Source organism: Salvelinus alpinus, chromosome 11 (genome assembly GCF_045679555.1).
Source record: "Salvelinus alpinus chromosome 11, SLU_Salpinus.1, whole genome shotgun sequence".
Taxonomy (NCBI): domain Eukaryota; kingdom Metazoa; phylum Chordata; class Actinopteri; order Salmoniformes; family Salmonidae; genus Salvelinus; species Salvelinus alpinus.
In genome coordinates, this window is record NC_092096.1 from 13,474,125 (window position 1) to 13,493,707 (window position 19,583).

At 45.6% G+C, this 19,583-nt stretch overlaps 1 protein-coding gene across 2 annotated transcripts in view; it reads left to right on the forward strand.

Moving 5' to 3' along the window:
* LOC139533597 (tetraspanin-8-like) overlaps positions 1-19,583 on the forward strand; it is a 196,818-nt gene that overhangs the window by 173 nt on the left and 177,062 nt on the right. For both annotated transcript variants that reach the window (XR_011666824.1, XM_071331748.1), the window contains exon 2: positions 114-170. Coding sequence is in view for 1 of the 2 variants with exons in the window: in XM_071331748.1 (XP_071187849.1) it covers positions 114-170 (57 nt within the window). In the remaining variant the exon portion in view is untranslated. The remainder of the gene's footprint in view (positions 1-113; positions 171-19,583) is intronic.

The following is a 19,583-nucleotide window of genomic DNA, read 5'->3' on the forward strand; positions in this document are numbered from 1 at the left end:
TTTAATCAATCTTTAACGGATACCTTTTTTTTTTTTATCTAAAATTGTTCTCCAATATTATGAATATATTTATTTTATAATCGTTTTTCTCCCCAAAATGTATTTTTCTTCAGATCGATGGCATGACTTTCATTGTCATCCCTTGGAAGTATTACAGGAGTAGTGAAAAAGTAAGCAACATTTTCTAACCTGTTATTTCCATTATTGTATTATTGTATTAACTGCATTGTAACAAACTACAAGTGTTGATTTCACTGTGTGTTAATGTTGAAGGACCTAGATGAACGTCTGTCTCCTTTCTGAGGGGTGTTAATGTTGAAGGATCTAGATGAACGTCTGTCTCCTGTCTGAGGGGTGTGTGTTAATGTTGAAGGACCTAGATGAACGTCTGTCTCCTGTCTGATGGGTGTGTGTTAATGTTGAAGGATCTAGATGAACGTCTGTCTCCTGTCTGAGGGGTGTTAATGTTGAAGGATCTAGATGAACATCTGTCTCCTGTCTGATGGGTGTTAATGTTGAAGGATCTAGATGAACGTCTGTCTCCAGTCTGATGGGTGTTAATGTTGAAGGATCTAGATGAACGTCTGTCTCCTGTCTGAGGGGTGTGTGTTAATGTTGAAGGATCTAGATGAACATCTGTCTCCTGTCTGATGGGTGTTAATGTTGAAGGATCTAGATGAACGTCTGTCTCTAGTCTGATGGGTGTTAATGTTGAAGGATCTAGATGAACGTCTGTCTCCAGTCTGATGGGTGTTAATGTTGAAGGATCTAGATGAACGTCTGTCTCCTGTCTGAGGGGTGTGTGTTAATGTTGAAGGACCTAGATGAACGTCTGTCTCCTGTCTGATGGGTGTGTGTTAATGTTGAAGGATCTAGATGAACGTCTGTCTCCTGTCTGAGGGGTGTTAATGTTGAAGGATCTAGATGAACATCTGTCTCCTGTCTGATGGGTGTTAATGTTGAAGGATCTAGATGAACGTCTGTCTCCTGTCTGATGGGTGTTAATGTTGAAGGATCTAGATGAACATCTGTCTCCAGTGTGATGGGTGTTAATGTTGAAGGACCTAGATGAATGTCTGTCTCCTTTCTGATGGGTGTGTGTTAATGTTGAAGGACCTAGATGAACGTCTGTCTCTAGTCTGAGGGGTGTTAATGTTGAAGGACCTAGAGGAACGTCTGTCTCCTGTCTGATGGGTGTGTGTTAATGTTGAAGGATCTAGATGAACGTCTGTCTCCTGTCTGATGGGTGTTAATGTTGAAGGACCTAGATGAACGTCTGTCTCCTGTTTGAGGGGTGTTAATGTTGAAGGACCTAGATGAACGTCTGTCTCCTGTCTGATGGGTGTTAATGTTGAAGGACCTAGATGACCGTCTGTCTCCTGTCTGATGGGTGTTAATGTTGAAGGACCTAGATGAACGTCTGTCTCCTGTCTGAGGGGTGTTAATGTTGAAGGACCTAGATGAACGTCTGTCTCCTGTATGAGGGGTGTTAATGTTGAAGAACCTAGATGAACGTCTGTCTCCTGTCTGATGGGTGTTAATGTTGAAGGACCTAGATGAACGTCTGTCTCCTGTCTGAGGGGTGTGTGTTAATGTTGAAGGACCTAGATGAACGTCTGTCTCCTGTCTGAGGGGTGTGTGTTAATGTTGAAGGACCTAGATGAACGTCTGTCTCCTGTCTGATGGGTGTGTGTTAATGTTGAAGGAGCTAGATGAACGTCTGTCTCCAGTCTGTGGGGTGTTAATGTTGAAGGATCTAGATGAACGTCTGTCTCCTGTCTGAGGGGTGTTAATGTTGAAGGACCTAGATGAACGTCTGTCTCCTGTCTGAGGGGTGTTAATGTTGAAGGACCTAGATGAACGTCTGTCTCCTGTCTGATGGGTGTGTGTTAATGTTGAAGGACCTAGATGAACGTCTGTCTCCAGTCTGAGGGGTGTTAATGTAGAAGGACCTAGATGAACGTCTGTCTCCAGTCTGAGGGGTGTTAATGTTGAAGGACCTAGATGAACGTCTGTCTCCTGTCTGATGGGTGTGTGTTAATGTTGAAGGATCTAGATGAATGTCTGTCTCCTGTCTGATGGGTGTTAATGTTGAAGGACCTAGATGAACGTCTGTCTCCTGTCTGATGGGTGTTAATGTTGAAGGACCTAGATGAACGTCTGTCTCCTGTCTGATGGGTGTGTGTTAATGTTGAAGGACCTAGATGAACGTCTGTCTCCAGTCTGAGGGGTGTTAATGTTGAAGGATCTAGATGAACGTCTGTCTCCTGTCTGAGGGGTGTGTGTTAATGTTGAAGGACCTAGATGAACGTCTGTCTCCTGTCTGATGGGTGTGTGTTAATGTTGAAGGACCTAGATGAACGTCTGTCTCCTGTCTGATGGGTGTTAATGTTGAAGGACCTAGATGAACGTCTGTCTCCTGTATGAGGGGTGTTAATGTTGAAGGACCTAGATGAACGTCTGTCTCTAGTCTGATGGGTGTTAATGTTGAAGGATCTAGATGAACGTCTGTCTCCTGTCTGAGGGGTGTTAATGTTGAAGGACCTAGATGAACGTCTGTCTCCTGTCTGAGGGGTGTGTGTTAATGTTGAAGGACCTAGATGAACATCTGTCTCCTGTCTGATGGGTGTGTGTTAATGTTGAAGGACCTAGATGAACGTCTGTCTCCTGTCTGAGGGGTGTGTGTTAATGTTGAAGGACCTAGATGAACGTCTGTCTCCAGTCTGATGGGTGTGTGTTAATGTTGAAGGACCTAGATGAACGTCTGTCTCCTGTCTGAGGGGTGTTAATGTTGAAGGACCTAGATGAACGTCTGTCTCCTGTCTGAGGGGTGTTAATGTTGAAGGACCTAGATGAACGTCTGTCTCCTGTCTGATGGGTGTGTGTTAATGTTGAAGGACCTAGATGAACGTCTGTCTCCAGTCTGAGGGGTGTTAATGTTGAAGGATCTAGATGAACGTCTGTCTCCTGTCTGATGGGTGTTAATGTTGAAGGACCTAGATGAACGTCTGTCTCCTGTCTGATGGGTGATAATGTTGAAGGACCTAGATGAACGTCTGTCTCCAGTCTGAGGGGTGTTAATGTTGAAGGATCTAGATGAACGTCTGTCTCCTGTCTGATGGGTGTTAATGTTGAAGGACCTAGATGAACGTCTGTCTCCTGTCTGATGGGTGATAATGTTGAAGGACCTAGATGAACGTCTGTCTCCAGTCTGATGGGTGTTAATGTTGAAGGATCTACATGAGCGTCTGTCTCCTGTCTGATGGGTGTGTGTTAATGTTGAAGAACCTAGATGAATGTCTGTCTCCTCTCTGATGGGTGTTAATGTTGAAGGACCTAGATAAACGTCTGTCTCCTGTCTGAGGGGTGTGTGTTAATGTTGAAGGATCTAGATGAACTTCTGTCTCTAGTCTGATGGGTGTTAATGTTGAAGGATCTAGATGAACGTCTGTCTCCTGTCTGAGGGGTGTGTGTTAATGTTGAAGGACCTAGATGAACGTCTGTCTCCTGTCTGATGGGTGTGTGTTAATGTTGAAGGACCTAGATGAACGTCTGTCTCCTGTCTGATGGGTGTTAATGTTGAAGGACCTAGATGAACATCTGTCTCCTGTATGAGGGGTGTTAATGTTGAAGGACCTAGATGAACGTCTGTCTCCTGTCTGAGGGGTGTTAATGTTGAAGGACCTAGATGAACGTCTGTCTCCTGTCTGAGGGGTGTTAATGTTGAAGGACCTAGATGAACGTCTGTCTCCTGTCTGAGGGGTGTTAATGTTGAAGGATCTAGATGAACATCTGTCTCCAGTCTGAGGGGTGTGTGTTAATGTTGAAGGATCTAGATGAGCGTCTGTCTCCTGTCTGATGGGTGTTAATGTTGAAGGACCTAGATGAACATCTGTCTCCAGTCTGAGGGGTGTGTGTTAATGTTGAAGGATCTAGATGAACGTCTGTCTCCTGTCTGAGGGGTGTGTGTTAATGTTGAAGGACCTAGATGAACGTCTGCCTCTAGTCTGATGGGTGTTAATGTTGAAGGACCTAGATGAACGTCTGTCTCCAGTCTGATGGGTGTTCATGTTGAAGGACCTAGATGAACGTCTGTCTCCTGTCTGAGGGGTGTGTGTTAATGTTGAAGGATCTAGATGAACGTCTGTCTCCTGTCTGAGGGGTGTGTGTTAATGTTGAAGGATCTAGATGAACGTCTGTCTCCTGTCTGAGGGGTATTAATGTTGAAGGACCTGATGAACGTCTGTCTCTAGTCTGATGGGTGTTTGTTAATGTTGAAGGACCTAGATGAACGTCTGTCTCCTGTCTGAGGGGTGTGTGTAAATGTTGAAGGATCTAGATGAACGTCTGTCTCCTGTCTGAGGGGTGTGTTAATGTTGAAGGATCTAGATGAACGTCTGTCTCCTGTCTGAGGGGTGTGTGTAAATGTTGAAGGATCTAGATGAACGTCTGTCTCCTGTCTGAGGGGTGTGTTAATGTTGAAGGATCTAGATGAACGTCTGTCTCCTGTCTGATGGGTGTTAATGTTGAAGGACCTAGATGAACGTCTGTCTCTAGTCTGATGGGTGTTAATGTTGAAGGATCTAGATGAACGTCTGTCTCCTGTCTGAGGGGTGTGTGTTAATGTTGAAGGACCTAGATGAACGTCTGTCTCCTGTCTGAGGGGTGTGTGTTAATGTTGAAGGATCTAGATGAACGTCTGCCTCCAGTCTGATGGGTGTTAATGTTGAAGGATCTAGATGAACGTCTGTCTCCTGTCTGAGGGGTGTGTGTTAATGTTGAAGGACCTAGATGAACGTCTGTCTCCTGTCTGATGGGTGTGTGTTAATGTTGAAGGATCTAGATGAACGTCTGTCTCCTGTCTGAGGGGTGTTAATGTTGAAGGATCTAGATGAACATCTGTCTCCTGTCTGATGGGTGTTGATGTTGAAGGATCTAGATGAACGTCTGTCTCCTGTCTGAGGGGTGTTAATGTTGAAGGATCTAGATGAACATCTGTCTCCAGTGTGATGGGTGTTAATGTTGAAGAACCTAGATGAATGTCTGTCTCCTTTCTGATGGGTGTGTGTTAATGTTGAAGGACCTAGATGAACGTCTGTCTCTAGTCTGAGGGGTGTTAATGTTGAAGGACCTAGAGGAACGTCTGTCTCCTGTCTGATGGGTGTGTGTTAATGTTGAAGGATCTAGATGAACGTCTGTCTCCTGTCTGATGGGTGTTAATGTTGAAGGACCTAGATGAACGTCTGTCTCCTGTCTGAGGGGTGTTAATGTTGAAGGACTTAGATGAACGTCTGTCTCCTGTCTGAGGGGTGTTAATGTTGAAGGACCTAGATGAACGTCTGTCTCCTGTCTGAGGGGTGTGTGTTAATGTTGAAGGACCTAGATGAACGTCTGTCTCCTGTCTGATGGGTGTGTGTTAATGTTGAAGGAGCTAGATGAACGTCTGTCTCCAGTCTGTGGGGTGTTAATGTTGAAGGATCTAGATGAACGTCTGTCTCCTGTCTGAGGGGTGTTAATGTTGAAGGACCTAGATGAACGTCTGTCTCCTGTCTGAGGGGTGTTAATGTTGAAGGACCTAGATGAACGTCTGTCTCCTGTCTGATGGGTGTGTGTTAATGTTGAAGGACCTAGATGAACGTCTGTCTCCAGTCTGAGGGGTGTTAATGTTGAAGGACCTAGATGAACGTCTGTCTCCTGTCTGATGGGTGCGTGTTAATGTTGAAGGACCTAGATGAACGTCTGTCTCCAGTCTGAGGGGTGTTAATGTTGAAGGACCTAGATGAACGTCTGTCTCCTGTCTGATGGGTGTTAATGTTGAAGGATCTAGATGAACGTCTGTCTCCAGTCTGAGGGGTGTTAATGTTGAAGGACCTAGATGAACGTCTGTCTCCTGTCTGAGGGGTGTTAATGTTGAAGGATCTAGATGAACGTCTGTCTCCTGTCTGAGGGGTGTGTGTTAATGTTGAAGGACCTAGATGAACGTCTGTCTCCTGTCTGATGGGTGTTAATGTTGAAGGACCTAGATGAACTTCTGTCTCTAGTCTGATGGGTGTTAATGTTGAAGGATCTAGATGAACGTCTGTCTCCTGTCTGAGGGGTGTGTGTTAATGTTGAAGGACCTAGATGAACGTCTGTCTCCTGTCTGATGGGTGTGTGTTAATGTTGAAGGACCTAGATGTACGTCTGTCTCCTGTCTGATGGGTGTTAATGTTGAAGGACCTAGATGAACGTCTGTCTCCTGTATGAGGGGTGTTAATGTTGAAGGACCTAGATAAACGTCTGTCTCCTGTCTGATGGGTGTTAATGTTGAAGGACCTAGATGAACTTCTGTCTCTAGTCTGATGGGTGTTAATGTTGAAGGATCTAGATGAACGTCTGTCTCCTGTCTGAGGGGTGTTAATGTTGAAGGACCTAGATGAACGTCTGTCTCCTGTCTGAGGGGTGTGTGTTAATGTTGAAGGACCTAGATGAACATCTGTCTCCTGTCTGATGGGTGTGTGTTAATGTTGAAGGACCTAGATGAACGTCTGTCTCCTGTCTGAGGGGTGTGTGTTAATGTTGAAGGACCTAGATGAACGTCTGTCTCCAGTCTGATGGGTGTGTGTTAATGTTGAAGGACCTAGATGAACGTCTGTCTCCTGTCTGATGGGTGTGTGTTAATGTTGAAGGACCTAGATGAACGTCTGTCTCCAGTCTGATGGGTGTTAATGTTGAAGGATCTACATGAGCGTCTGTCTCCTGTCTGATGGGTGTTTGTTAATGTTGAAGAACCTAGATGAATGTCTGTCTCCTCTCTGATGGGTGTTAATGTTGAAGGACCTAGATGAACTTCTGTCTCTAGTCTGATGGGTGTTAATGTTGAAGGATCTAGATGAACGTCTGTCTCCTGTCTGAGGGGTGTGTGTTAATGTTGAAGGACCTAGATGAACGTCTGTCTCCTGTCTGATGGGTGTGTGTTAATGTTGAAGGACCTAGATGAACGTCTGTCTCCTGTCTGATGGGTGTTAATGTTGAAGGACCTAGATGAACATCTGTCTCCTGTATGAGGGGTGTTAATGTTGAAGGACCTAGATGAACGTCTGTCTCCTGTCTGAGGGGTGTTAATGTTGAAGGACCTAGATGAACGTCTGTCTCCTGTCTGAGGGGTGTGTGTTAATGTTGAAGGATCTAGATGAACGTCTGTCTCCAGTCTGAGGGGTGTTAATGTTGAAGGATCTAGATGAGCGTCTGTCTCCTGTCTGAGGGGTGTTAATGTTGAAGGACCTAGATGAACATCTATCTCCAGTCTGATGGGTGTGTGTTAATGTTGAAGGACCTAGATGAACATCTGTCTCCAGTCTGAGGGGTGTGTGTTAATGTTGAAGGATCTAGATGAACGTCTGTCTCCTGTCTGAGGGGTGTGTGTTAATGTTGAAGGACCTAGATGAACGTCTGCCTCTAGTCTGATGGGTGTTAATGTTGAAGGACCTAGATGAACGTCTGTCTCCAGTCTGATGGGTGTTCATGTTGAAGGACCTAGATGAACGTCTGTCTCCTGTCTGAGGGGTGTGTGTTAATGTTGAAGGATCTAGATGAACGTCTGTCTCCTGTCTGAGGGGTGTGTGTTAATGTTGAAGGATCTAGATGAACGTCTGTCTCCTGTCTGAGGGGTGTTAATGTTGAAGGACCTGATGAACGTCTGTCTCTAGTCTGATGGGTGTTTGTTAATGTTGAAGGACCTAGATGAACGTCTGTCTCCTGTCTGAGGGGTGTGTGTAAATGTTGAAGGATCTAGATGAACGTCTGTCTCCTGTCTGAGGGGTGTGTTAATGTTGAAGGATCTAGATGAACGTCTGTCTCCTGTCTGAGGGGTGTTAATGTTGAAGGACCTAGATGAACGCCTGTCTCTAGTCTGATGGGTGTTAATGTTGAAGGATCTAGATGAACGTCTGTCTCCTGTCTGAGGGGTGTGTGTTAATATTGAAGGACCTAGATGAACGTCTGTCTCCTGTCTGAGGGGTGTTAATGTTGAAGGACCTAGATGAACGTCTGTCTCCTGTCTGAGGTGTGTTAATGTTGAAGGATCTAGATGAACGTCTGTCTCCTGTCTGAGGGGTGTTAATGTTGAAGGACCTAGATGAACGTCTGTCTCCTGTCTGATGGGTGTTAATGTTGAAGGACCTAGATGAACGTCTGTCTCCTGTCTGAGGGGTGTGTGTTAATGTTGAAGGACCTAGATGAACATCTGTCTCCTGTCTGATGGGTGTGTGTTAATGTTGAAGGACCTAGATGAACGTCTGTCTCCTGTCTGAGGGGTGTGTGTTAATGTTGAAGGACCTAGATGAACGTCTGTCTCCTGTCTGATGGGTGTGTGTTAATGTTGAAGGACCTAGATGAACGTCTGTCTCCAGTCTGTGGGGTGTTAATGTTGAAGGATCTAGATGAACGTCTGTCTCCTGTCTGAGGGGTGTTAATGTTGAAGGACCTAGATGAACGTCTGTCTCCTGTCTGAGGGGTGTTAATGTTGAAGGACCTAGATGAACGTCTGTCTCCTGTCTGAGGGGTGTGTGTTAATGTTGAAGGACCTAGATGAACGTCTGTCTCCTGTCTGATGGGTGTGTGTTAATGTTGAAGGACCTAGATGAACGTCTGTCTCCAGTCTGAGGGGTGTTAATGTTGAAGGATCTAGATGAACGTCTGTCTCCTGTCTGATGGGTGTTAATGTTGAAGGACCTAGATGAACGTCTGTCTCCAGTCTGATGGGTGATAATGTTGAAGGACCTAGATGAACGTCTGTCTCCAGTCTGATGGGTGTTAATGTTGAAGGATCTAGATGAGCGTCTGTCTCCTGTCTGATGGGTGTTAATGTTGAAGGACCTAGATGAACATCTATCTCCAGTCTGATGGGTGTTAATGTTGAAGGATCTAGATGAACGTCTGTCTCCAGTCAGATGGGTGTTAATGTTGAAGGACCTAGATGAACTTCTGTCTCTAGTCTGATGGGTGTTAATGTTGAAGGATCTAGATGAACGTCTGTCTCCTGTCTGAGGGGTGTGTGTTAATGTTGAAGGACCTAGATGAACATCTATCTCCTGTCTGATGGGTGTTAATGTTGAAGGACCTAGATGAATGTCTGTCTCCTCTCTGATGGGTGTTAATGTTGAAGGACCTAGATGAACTTCTGTCTCTAGTCTGATGGGTGTTAATGTTGAAGGATCTAGATGAACGTCTGTCTCCTGTCTGAGGGGTGTGTGTTAATGTTGAAGGACCTAGATGAACGTCTGTCTCCTGTCTGATGGGTGTGTGTTAATGTTGAAGGACCTAGATGAACGTCTGTCTCCTGTCTGATGGGTGTTAATGTTGAAGGACCTAGATGAACGTCTGTCTCCTGTATGAGGGGTGTTAATGTTGAAGGACCTAGATGAACGTCTGTCTCCTGTCTGAGGGGTGTTAATGTTGAAGGACCTAGATGAACGTCTGTCTCCTGTCTGAGGGGTGTGTGTTAATGTTGAAGGATCTAGATGAACGTCTGTCTCCTGTCTGAGGGGTGTTAATGTTGAAGGATCTAGATGAACGTCTGTCTCCTGTCTGAGGGGTGTTAATGTTGAAGGACCTAGATGAACATCTATCTCCAGTCTGATGGGTGTGTGTTAATGTTGAAGGACCTAGATGAACATCTGTCTCCAGTCTGAGGGGTGTGTGTTAATGTTGAAGGATCTAGATGAACGTCTGTCTCCTGTCTGAGGGGTGTGTGTTAATGTTGAAGGACCTAGATGAACGTCTGTCTCTAGTCTGATGGGTGTTAATGTTGAAGGACCTAGATGAACGTCTGTCTCCAGTCTGATGGGTGTTCATGTTGAAGGACCTAGATGAACGTCTGTCTCCTGTCTGAGGGGTGTTAATGTTGAAGGACCTGATGAACGTCTGTCTCTAGTCTGATGGGTGTGTGTTAATGTTGAAGGACCTAGATGAACGTCTGTCTCCTGTCTGAGGGGTGTTAATGTTGAAGGATCTAGATGAACGTCTGTCTCCTGTCTGAGGGGTGTTAATGTTGAAGGACCTAGATGAACGTCTGTCTCTAGTCTGATGGGTGTTAATGTTGAAGGATCTAGATGAACGTCTGTCTCCTGTCTGATGGGTGTTAATGTTGAAGGACCTAGATGAACGTCTGTCTCCTGTCTGATGGGTGTTAATGTTGAAGGACCTAGATGAACTTCTGTCTCTAGTCTGATGGGTGTTAATGTTGAAGGATCTAGATGAACGTCTGTCTCCTGTCTGAGGGGTGTGTGTTAATGTTGAAGGACCTAGATGAACGTCTGTCTCCTGTCTGATGGGTGTGTGTTAATGTTGAAGGACCTAGATGAACGTCTGTCTCCTGTCTGATGGGTGTTAATGTTGAAGGACCTAGATGAACGTCTGTCTCCTGTATGAGGGGTGTTAATGTTGAAGGACCTAGATGAACGTCTGTCTCCTGTCTGAGGGGTGTTAATGTTGAAGGACCTAGATGAACGTCTGTCTCCTGTCTGAGGGGTGTGTGTTAATGTTGAAGGACCTAGATGAACGTCTGTCTCCAGTCTGAGGGGTGTTAATGTTGAAGGATCTAGATGAACGTCTGTCTCCAGTCTGATGGGTGTTCATGTTGAAGGACCTAGATGAACGTCTGTCTCCTGTCTGAGGGGTGTGTGTTAATGTTGAAGGATCTAGATGAACGTCTGTCTCCTGTCTGAGGGGTGTGTGTTAATGTTGAAGGATCTAGATGAACGTCTGTCTCCTGTCTGAGGGGTGTTAATGTTGAAGGACCTGATGAACGTCTGTCTCTAGTCTGATGGGTGTGTGTTAATGTTGAAGGACCTAGATGAACGTCTGTCTCCTGTCTGAGGGGTGTTAATGTTGAAGGATCTAGATGAACGTCTGTCTCCTGTCTGAGGGGTGTTAATGTTGAAGGACCTAGATGAACGTCTGTCTCTAGTCTGATGGGTGTTAATGTTGAAGGATCTAGATGAACGTCTGTCTCCTGTCTGAGGGGTGTGTGTTACTGTTGAAGGACCTAGATGAACGTCTGTCTCCTGTCTGATGGGTGTGTGTTAATGTTGAAGGACCTAGATGAATGTCTGTCTCCAGTCTGAGGGGTGTTAATGTTGAAGGATCTAGATGAACGTCTGTCTCCGGTCAGAGGGGTGTTTGTTAATGTTGAAGGATCTAGATGAACATCTGTCTCCTGTCTGATGGGTGTGTGTTAATGTTGAAGGATCTAGATGAACGTCTGTCTCCTGTCTGAGGGGTGTGTGTTAATGTTGAAGGATCTAGATGAACGTCTGTCTCCTGTCTGAGGGGTGTGTGTTAATGTTGAAGGATCTAGATGAACGTCTGTCTCCTGTCTGAGGGGTGTGTTAATGTTGAAGGATCTAGATGAACATCTGTCTCCTGTCTGATGAGTGTTAATGTTGAAGGATCTAGATGAACATCTGTCTCCAGTGTGATGGGTGTTAATGTTGAAGGACCTAGATGAACGTCTGTCTCCTGTCTGATGGGTGTTAATGTTGAAGGACCTAGATGAACATCTGTCTCCTGTCTGAGGGGTGTGTGTTAATGTTGAAGGATCTAGATGAACGTCTGTCTCCTGTCTGATGGGTGTTAATGTTGAAGGACCTAGATGAACGTCTGTCTCCTGTCTGAGGGGTGTTAATGTTGAAGGACCTAGATGAACGTCTGTCTCCTGTCTGATGGGTGTTAATGTTGAAGGACCTAGATGAACGTCTGTCTCCTGTCTGATGGGTGTGTGTTAATGTTGAAGGACCTAGATGAACGTCTGTCTCCTGTCTGAGGGGTGTTAACGTTGAAGGACCTAGATGAACGTCTGTCTCCTGTCTGAGGGGTGTGTGTTAATGTTGAAGGACCTAGATGAACGTCTGTCTCCTGTCTGATGGGTGTGTGTTAATGTTGAAGGATCTAAATGAACGTCTGTCTCCTGTCTGAGGGGTGTGTGTTAATGTTGAAGGACCTAGATGAACGTCTGTCTCCTGTCTGATGGGTGTGTGTTAATGTTGAAGGACCTAGATGAACGTCTGTCTCCAGTCTGTGGGGTGTTAATGTTGAAGGATCTAGATGAACGTCTGTCTCCTGTCTGAGGGGTGTTAATGTTGAAGGACCTAGATGAACATCTATCTCCAGTCTGATGGGTGTGTGTTAATGTTGAAGGACCTAGATGAACATCTGTCTCCAGTCTGAGGGGTGTGTGTATATGTTGAAGGATCTAGCAGAACGTCTGTCTCCAGTCTGATGGGTGTTAATGTTGAAGGACCTAGATGAACGTCTGTCTCCTGTCTGAGGGGTGTTAATGTTGAAGGACCTAGATGAACGTCTGTCTCCTGTCTGATGGGTGTGTGTTAATGTTGAAGGACCTAGATGAACGTCTGTCTCCAGTCTGAGGGGTGTTAATGTTGAAGGATCTAGATGAACGTCTGTCTCCTGTCTGAGGGGTGTTAATGTTGAAGGACCTAGATGAACGTCTGTCTCCAGTCTGATGGGTGTTAATGTTGAAGGACCTAGATGAACTTCTGTCTCTAGTCTGATGGGTGTTAATGTTGAAGGATCTAGATGAACGGCTGTCTCCTGTCTGAGGGGTGTTAATGTTGAAGGACCTAGATGAACGTCTGTCTCCTGTCTGATGGGTGTGTGTTAATGTTGAAGGACCTAGATGAACGTCTGTCTCCTGTATGAGGGGTGTTAATGTTGAAGGACCTAGATGAACGTCTGTCTCCTGTCTGAGGGGTGTTAATGTTGAAGGACCTAGATGAACGTCTGTCTCCAGTCTGAGGGGTGTTAATGTTGAAGGATCTAGATGAACGTCTGTCTCCTGTCTGAGGGGTGTTAATGTTGAAGGACCTAGATGAACATCTATCTCCAGTCTGATGGGTGTGTGTTAATGTTGAAGGACCTAGATGAACATCTGTCTCCAGTCTGAGGGGTGTGTGTTAATGTTGAAGGATCTAGATGAACGTCTGTCTCATGTCTGAGGGGTGTGTGTTAATGTTGAAGGACCTAGATGAACGTCTGTCTCCTGTCTGATGGGTGTGTGTTAATGTTGAAGGACCTAGATGAACGTCTGTCTCTAGTCTGATGGGTGTTAATGTTGAAGGACCTAGATGAACGTCTGTCTCCAGTCTGATGGGTGTTCATGTTGAAGGACCTAGATGAACGTCTGTCTCCTGTCTGAGGGGTGTGTGTTAATGTTGAAGGATCTAGATGAACGTCTTTCTCCTGTCTGAGGGGTGTGTGTTAATGTTGAAGGACCTAGATGAACGTCTGTCTCCTGTCTGAGAGGTGTGTGTTAATGTTGAAGGACCTAGATGAACGTCTGTCTCCTGTGTGAGAGGTGTGTGTTAATGTTGAAGGACCTAGATGAACGTCTGTCTCCTGTCTGAGGGGTGTTAATGTTGAAGGATCTAGATGAACATCTATCTCCAGTCTGAGGGGTGTGTGTTAATGTTGAAGGACCTAGATGAACGTCTGTCTCCTGTGTGAGAGGTGTGTGTTAATGTTGAAGGACCTAGATGAACGTCTGTCTCCTGTCTGAGGGGTGTTAATGTTGAAGGACCTAGATGAACGTCTGTCTCCTGTCTGATGGGTGTGTGTTAATGTTGAAGGACCTAGATGAACGTCTGTCTCTAGTCTGATGGGTGTTAATGTTGAAGGACCTAGATGAACGTCTGTCTCCTGTCTGAGGGGTGTTAATGTTGAAGGACCTAGATGAACGACTGTCTCCTGTCTGATGGGTGTGTGTTAATGTTGAAGGATCTAGATGAACGTCTGTCTCCTGTCTGATGGGTGTGTGTTAATGTTGAAGGACTTAGATGAACGTCTGTCTCCTGTCTGATGGGTGTTAGTGTTGAAGGACCTAGATGAACGTCTGTCTCCTGTCTGATGGGTGTTAATGTTGACGGACCTAGATGAACGTCTGTCTCCTGTCTGCTGGGTGTGTGTTAATGTTGAAGGACCTAGATGAACGTCTGTCTCCTGTCTGAGGGGTGTGTGTTAATGTTGAAGGACCTAGATGAACGTCTGTCTCCTGTCTGAGGGGTGTTAATGTTGAAGGACCTAGATGAACGTCTGTCTCCTGTCTGAGGGGTGTGTGTTAATGTTGAAGGACCTAGATGAACGTCTGTCTCCTGTCTGATGGGTGTGTGTTAATGTTGAAGGACCTAGATGATTGTCTGTCTCCTGTCTGAGGGGTGTTAATGTTGAAGGACCTAGATGAACGTCTGTCTCCTGTCTGAGGGGTGTTAATGTTGAAGGACCTAGATGAACGTCTGAGGGGTGTGTGTTAATGTTGAAGGACCTAGATGAACGTCTGTCTCCTGTCTGAGGGGTGTGTGTTAATGTTGAAGGATCTAGATGAACATCTGTCTCCTCTCTGAGGGGTGTGTGTTAATGTTGAAGGATCTAGATGAACATCTGTCTCCAGTCAGATGGGTGTTAATGTTGAAGGACCTAGATGAACGTCTGTCTCTAGTCTGATGGGTGTTAATGTTGAAGGACCTAGATGAACGTCTGTCTACTGTCTGAGGGGTGTGTGTTAATGTTGAAGGACCTAGATGAACGTCTGTCTCCTGTCTGATGGGTGTGTGTTAATGTTGAAGGACCTAGATGAACGTCTGTCTCCTGTCTGAGGGGTGTTAATGTTGAAGGACCTAGATGAACATCTATCTCCAGTCTGATGGGTGTGTGTTAATGTTGAAGGACCTAGATGAACATCTGTCTCCAGTCTGAGGGGTGTGTGTTAATGTTGAAGGATCTAGATGAACGTCTGTCTCATGTCTGAGGGGTGTGTGTTAATGTTGAAGGACCTAGATGAACGTCTGTCTCCTGTCTGATGGGTGTGTGTTAATGTTGAAGGACCTAGATGAACGTCTGTCTCCTGTCTGAGGGGTGTGTGTTAATGTTGAAGGACCTAGATGAACGTCTGTCTCCTGTCTGAGGGGTGTGTGTTAATGTTGAAGGACCTAGATGAACGTCTGTCTCCTGTCTGAGGGGTGTTAATGTTGAAGGACCTAGATGAACGTCTGTCTCCAGTCTGAGGGGTGTTAATGTTGAAGGACCTAGATGAACGTCTGTCTCCTGTCTGAGGGGTGTGTGTTAATGTTGAAGGACCTAGATGAACGTCTGTCTCCTGTCTGAGAGGTGTGTGTTAATGTTGAAGGACCTAGATGAACGTCTGTCTCCTGTGTGAGAGGTGTGTGTTAATGTTGAAGGACCTAGATGAACGTCTGTCTCCTGTCTGAGGGGTGTTAATGTTGAAGGATCTAGATGAACATCTATCTCCAGTCTGAGGGGTGTGTGTTAATGTTGAAGGACCTAGATGAACGTCTGTCTCCTGTGTGAGAGGTGTGTGTTAATGTTGAAGGACCTAGATGAACGTCTGTCTCCTGTCTGAGGGGTGTTAATGTTGAAGGACCTAGATGAACGTCTGTCTCCTGTCTGATGGGTGTGTGTTAATGTTGAAGGATCTAGATGAACGTCTGTCTCCTGTCTGATGGGTGTGTGTTAATGTTGAAGGACCTAGATGAACGTCTGTCTCTAGTCTGATGGGTGTTAATGTTGAAGGACCTAGATGAACGTCTGTCTCCTGTCTGAGGGGTGTTAATGTTGAAGGACCTAGATGAACGACTGTCTCCTGTCTGATGGGTGTGTGTTAATGTTGAAGGATCTAGATGAACGTCTGTCTCCTGTCTGATGGGTGTGTGTTAATGTTGAAGGACTTAGATGAACGTCTGTCTCCTGTCTGATGGGTGTTAATGTTGAAGGACCTAGATGAACGTCTGTCTCCTGTCTGATGGGTGTGTGTTAATGTTGAAGGACCTAGATGAACGTCTGTCTCCTGTCTGATGGGTGTTAATGTTGAAGGACCTAGATGAACGTCTGTCTCCTGTCTGATGGGTGTGTGTTAATGTTGAAGGACCTAGATGAACGTCTGTCTCCTGTCTGATGGGTGTTAATGTTGAAGGACCTAGATGAACGTCTGTCTCCTGTCTGAGGGGTGTTAATGTTGAAGGACCTAGATGAACGTCTGTCTCCTGTCTGAGGGGTGTGTGTTAATGTTGAAGGATCTAGATGAACGTCTGTCTCCTGTCTGAGGGGTGTGTGTTAATGTTGAAGGACCTAGATGAACGTCTGTCTCCTGTCTGATGGGTGTGTGTTAATGTTGAAGGACCTAGATGAACGTCTGTCTCCTGTCTGAGGGGTGTTAATGTTGAAGGACCTAGATGAACGTCTGTCTCCTGTCTGAGGGGTGTTAATGTTGAAGGACCTAGATGAACGTCTGAGGGGTGTGTGTTAATGTTGAAGGACCTAGATGAACGTCTGTCTCCTGTCTGAGGGGTGTGTGTTAATGTTGAAGGATCTAGATGAACATCTGTCTCCTCTCTGAGGGGTGTGTGTTAATGTTGAAGGATCTAGATGAACATCTGTCTCCAGTCAGATGGGTGTTAATGTTGAAGGACCTAGATGAACGTCTGTCTCTAGTCTGATGGGTGTTAATGTTGAAGGACCTAGATGAACGTCTGTCTCCTGTCTGAGGGGTGTGTGTTAATGTTGAAGGACCTAGATGAACGTCTGTCTCCTGTCTGATGGGTGTGTGTTAATGTTGAAGGACCTAGATGAACGTCTGTCTCCTGTCTGATGGGTGTGTGTTAATGTTGAAGGACCTAGATGAACATCTGTCTCCTGTCTGAGGGGTGTTAATGTTGAAGGACCTAGATGAACGTCTGTCTCCTGTCTGAGGGGTGTTAATGTTGAAGGACCTAGATGAACGTCTGTCTCCTGTCTGAGGGGTGTGTGTTAATGTTGAAGGACCTAGATGAATGTCTGTCTCCTGTCTGATGGGTGTGTGTTCATGTTGAAGGACCTAGATGAACGTCTGTCTCCTGTCTGATGGGTGTGTGTTAATGTTGAAGGACCTAGATGAACGTCTGTCTCCTGTCTGATGGGTGTGTGTTAATGTTGAAGGACCTAGATGAACATCTGTCTCCTGTCTGTGGGGTGTTAATGTTGAAGGATCTAGATGAACGTCTGTCTCCTGTCTGATGGGTGTTAATGTTGAAGGCCCTAGATGAACGTCTGTCTCCTGTCTGATGGGTGTGTGTTAATGTTGAAGGACCTAGATGAACGTCTGTCTCCTGTCTGAGGGGTGTGTGTTAATGTTGAAGGACCTAGATGAACGATTGTCTCCTGTCTGAGGGGTGTGTGTTAATGTTGAAGGACCTAGATGAACATCTGTCTCCTGTCTGATGGGTGTGTGTTAATGTTGAAGGACCTAGATGAACGTCTGTCTCTAGTCTGATGGGTGTTAGTTTTGAAGGATCTAGATGAACGTCTGTCTCCTGTCTGAGGGGTGTGTGTTAATGTTGAAGGACCTAGATGAACGTCTGTCTCCTGTCTGAGGGGTGTTAATGTTGAAGGACCTAGATGAACATCTGAGGGGTGTGTGTTAATGTTGAAGGACCTAGATGAACATCACCTAGATGAAAATTTGTCTCCTGTCTGATGGGTTTGTGTTAATGTTGAAGGATCTAGATGAACATCTGTCTCCTCTCTGAGGGGTGTGTGTTAATGTTGAAGGATCTAGATGAACATCTGTCTCCTGTCTGAGGGGTGTTAATGTTGAAGGACCTAGATGAACGTCTGAGGGGTGTGTGTTAATGTTGAAGGACCTAGATGAACGTCTGTCTCCTGTCTGATGGGTGTGTGTTAATGTTGAAGGATCTAGATGAACATCTGTCTCCAGTCAGATGGGTGTTAATGTTGAAGGACCTAGATGAACGTCTGTCTCTAGTCTGATGGGTGTTAATGTTGAAGGACCTAGATGAACGTCTGTCTCCTGTCTGAGGGGTGTGTGTTAATGTTGAAGGACCTAGATGAACGTCTGTCTCCTGTCTGATGGGTGTGTGTTAATGTTGAAGGACCTAGATGAACGTCTGTCTCCTGTCTGATGGGTGTGTGTTAATGTTGAAGGACCTAGATGAACATCTGTCTCCTGTCTGAGGGGTGTTAATGTTGAAGGACCTAGATGAACGTCTGTCTCCTGTCTGAGGGGTGTTAATGTTGAAGGACCTAGATGAACGTCTGTCTCCTGTCTGAGGGGTGTGTGTTAATGTTGAAGGACCTAGATGAACGTCTGTCTCCTGTCTGATGGGTGTGTGTTCATGTTGAAGGACCTAGATGAACGTCTGTCTCCTGTCTGATGGGTGTGTGTTAATGTTGAAGGACCTAGATGAACATCTGTCTCCTGTCTGAGGGGTGTTAATGTTGAAGGACCTAGATGAACGTCTGTCTCCTGTCTGATGGGTGTGTGTTCATGTTGAAGGACCTAGATGAACGTCTGTCTCCTGTCTGATGGGTGTGTGTTAATGTTGAAGGACCTAGATGAACATCTGTCTCCTGTCTGAGGGGTGTTAATGTTGAAGGACCTAGATGAACGTCTGTCTCCTGTCTGATGGGTGTTAATGTTGAAGGACCTAGATGAACGTCTGTCTCCTGTCTGATGGGTGTGTGTTAATGTTGAAGGACCTAGATGAACGTCTGTCTCCTGTCTGAGGGGTGTGTGTTAATGTTGAAGGACCTAGATGAACGATTGTCTCCTGTCTGAGGGGTGTGTGTTAATGTTGAAGGATCTAGATGAACGTCTGTCTCCTGTCTGATGGGTGTGTGTTAATGTTGAAGGACCTAGATGAACGTCTGTCTCCTGTCCGAGGGGTGTTAATGTTGAAGGACCTAGATGAACATCTGTCTCCTGTCTGATGGGTGTGTGTTAATGTTGAAGGACCTAGATGAACGTCTGTCTCTAGTCTGATGGGTGTTAGTTTTGAAGGATCTAGATGAACGTCTGTCTCCTGTCTGAGGGGTGTTAATGTTGAAGGACCTAGATGAACATCTGAGGGGTGTGTGTTAATGTTGAAGGACCTAGATGAACGTCTGTCTCCTGTCTGAGGGGTGTGTGTTAATGTTGAAGGATCTAGATGAACATCTGTCTCCTGTCTGATGGGTGTGTGTTAATGTTGAAGGACCTAGATGAACGTCTGTCTCCTGTCTGAGGGGTGTTAATGTTGAAGGACCTAGATGAACATCTGAGGGGTGTGTGTTAATGTTGAAGGACCAAGATGAACGTCTGTCTCCTGTCTGAGGGGTGTGTGTTAATGTTGAAGGACCTAGATGAACATCACCTAGATGAACATTTGTCTCCTGTCTGATGGGTTTGTGTTAATGTTGAAGGATCTAGATGAACATCTGTCTCCTGTCTGAGGGGTGTGTGTTAATGTTGAAGGATCTAGATGAACATCTGTCTCCAGTCAGATGGGTGTTAATGTTGAAGGACCTAGATGAACATCTGTCTCCTGTCTGATGGGTGTGTGTTAATGTTGAAGGAACTAGATGAACGTCTGTCTCCTGTCTGAGGGGTGTTAATGTTGAAGGACCTAGATGAACATCTGTCTCCAGTCTGAGGGGTGTTAATGTTGAAGGACCTAGATGAACGTCTGTCTCCTGTCTGAGGGGTGTGTGTTAATGTTGAAGGACCTAGATGAACGTCTGTCTCCTGTCTGAGGGGTGTG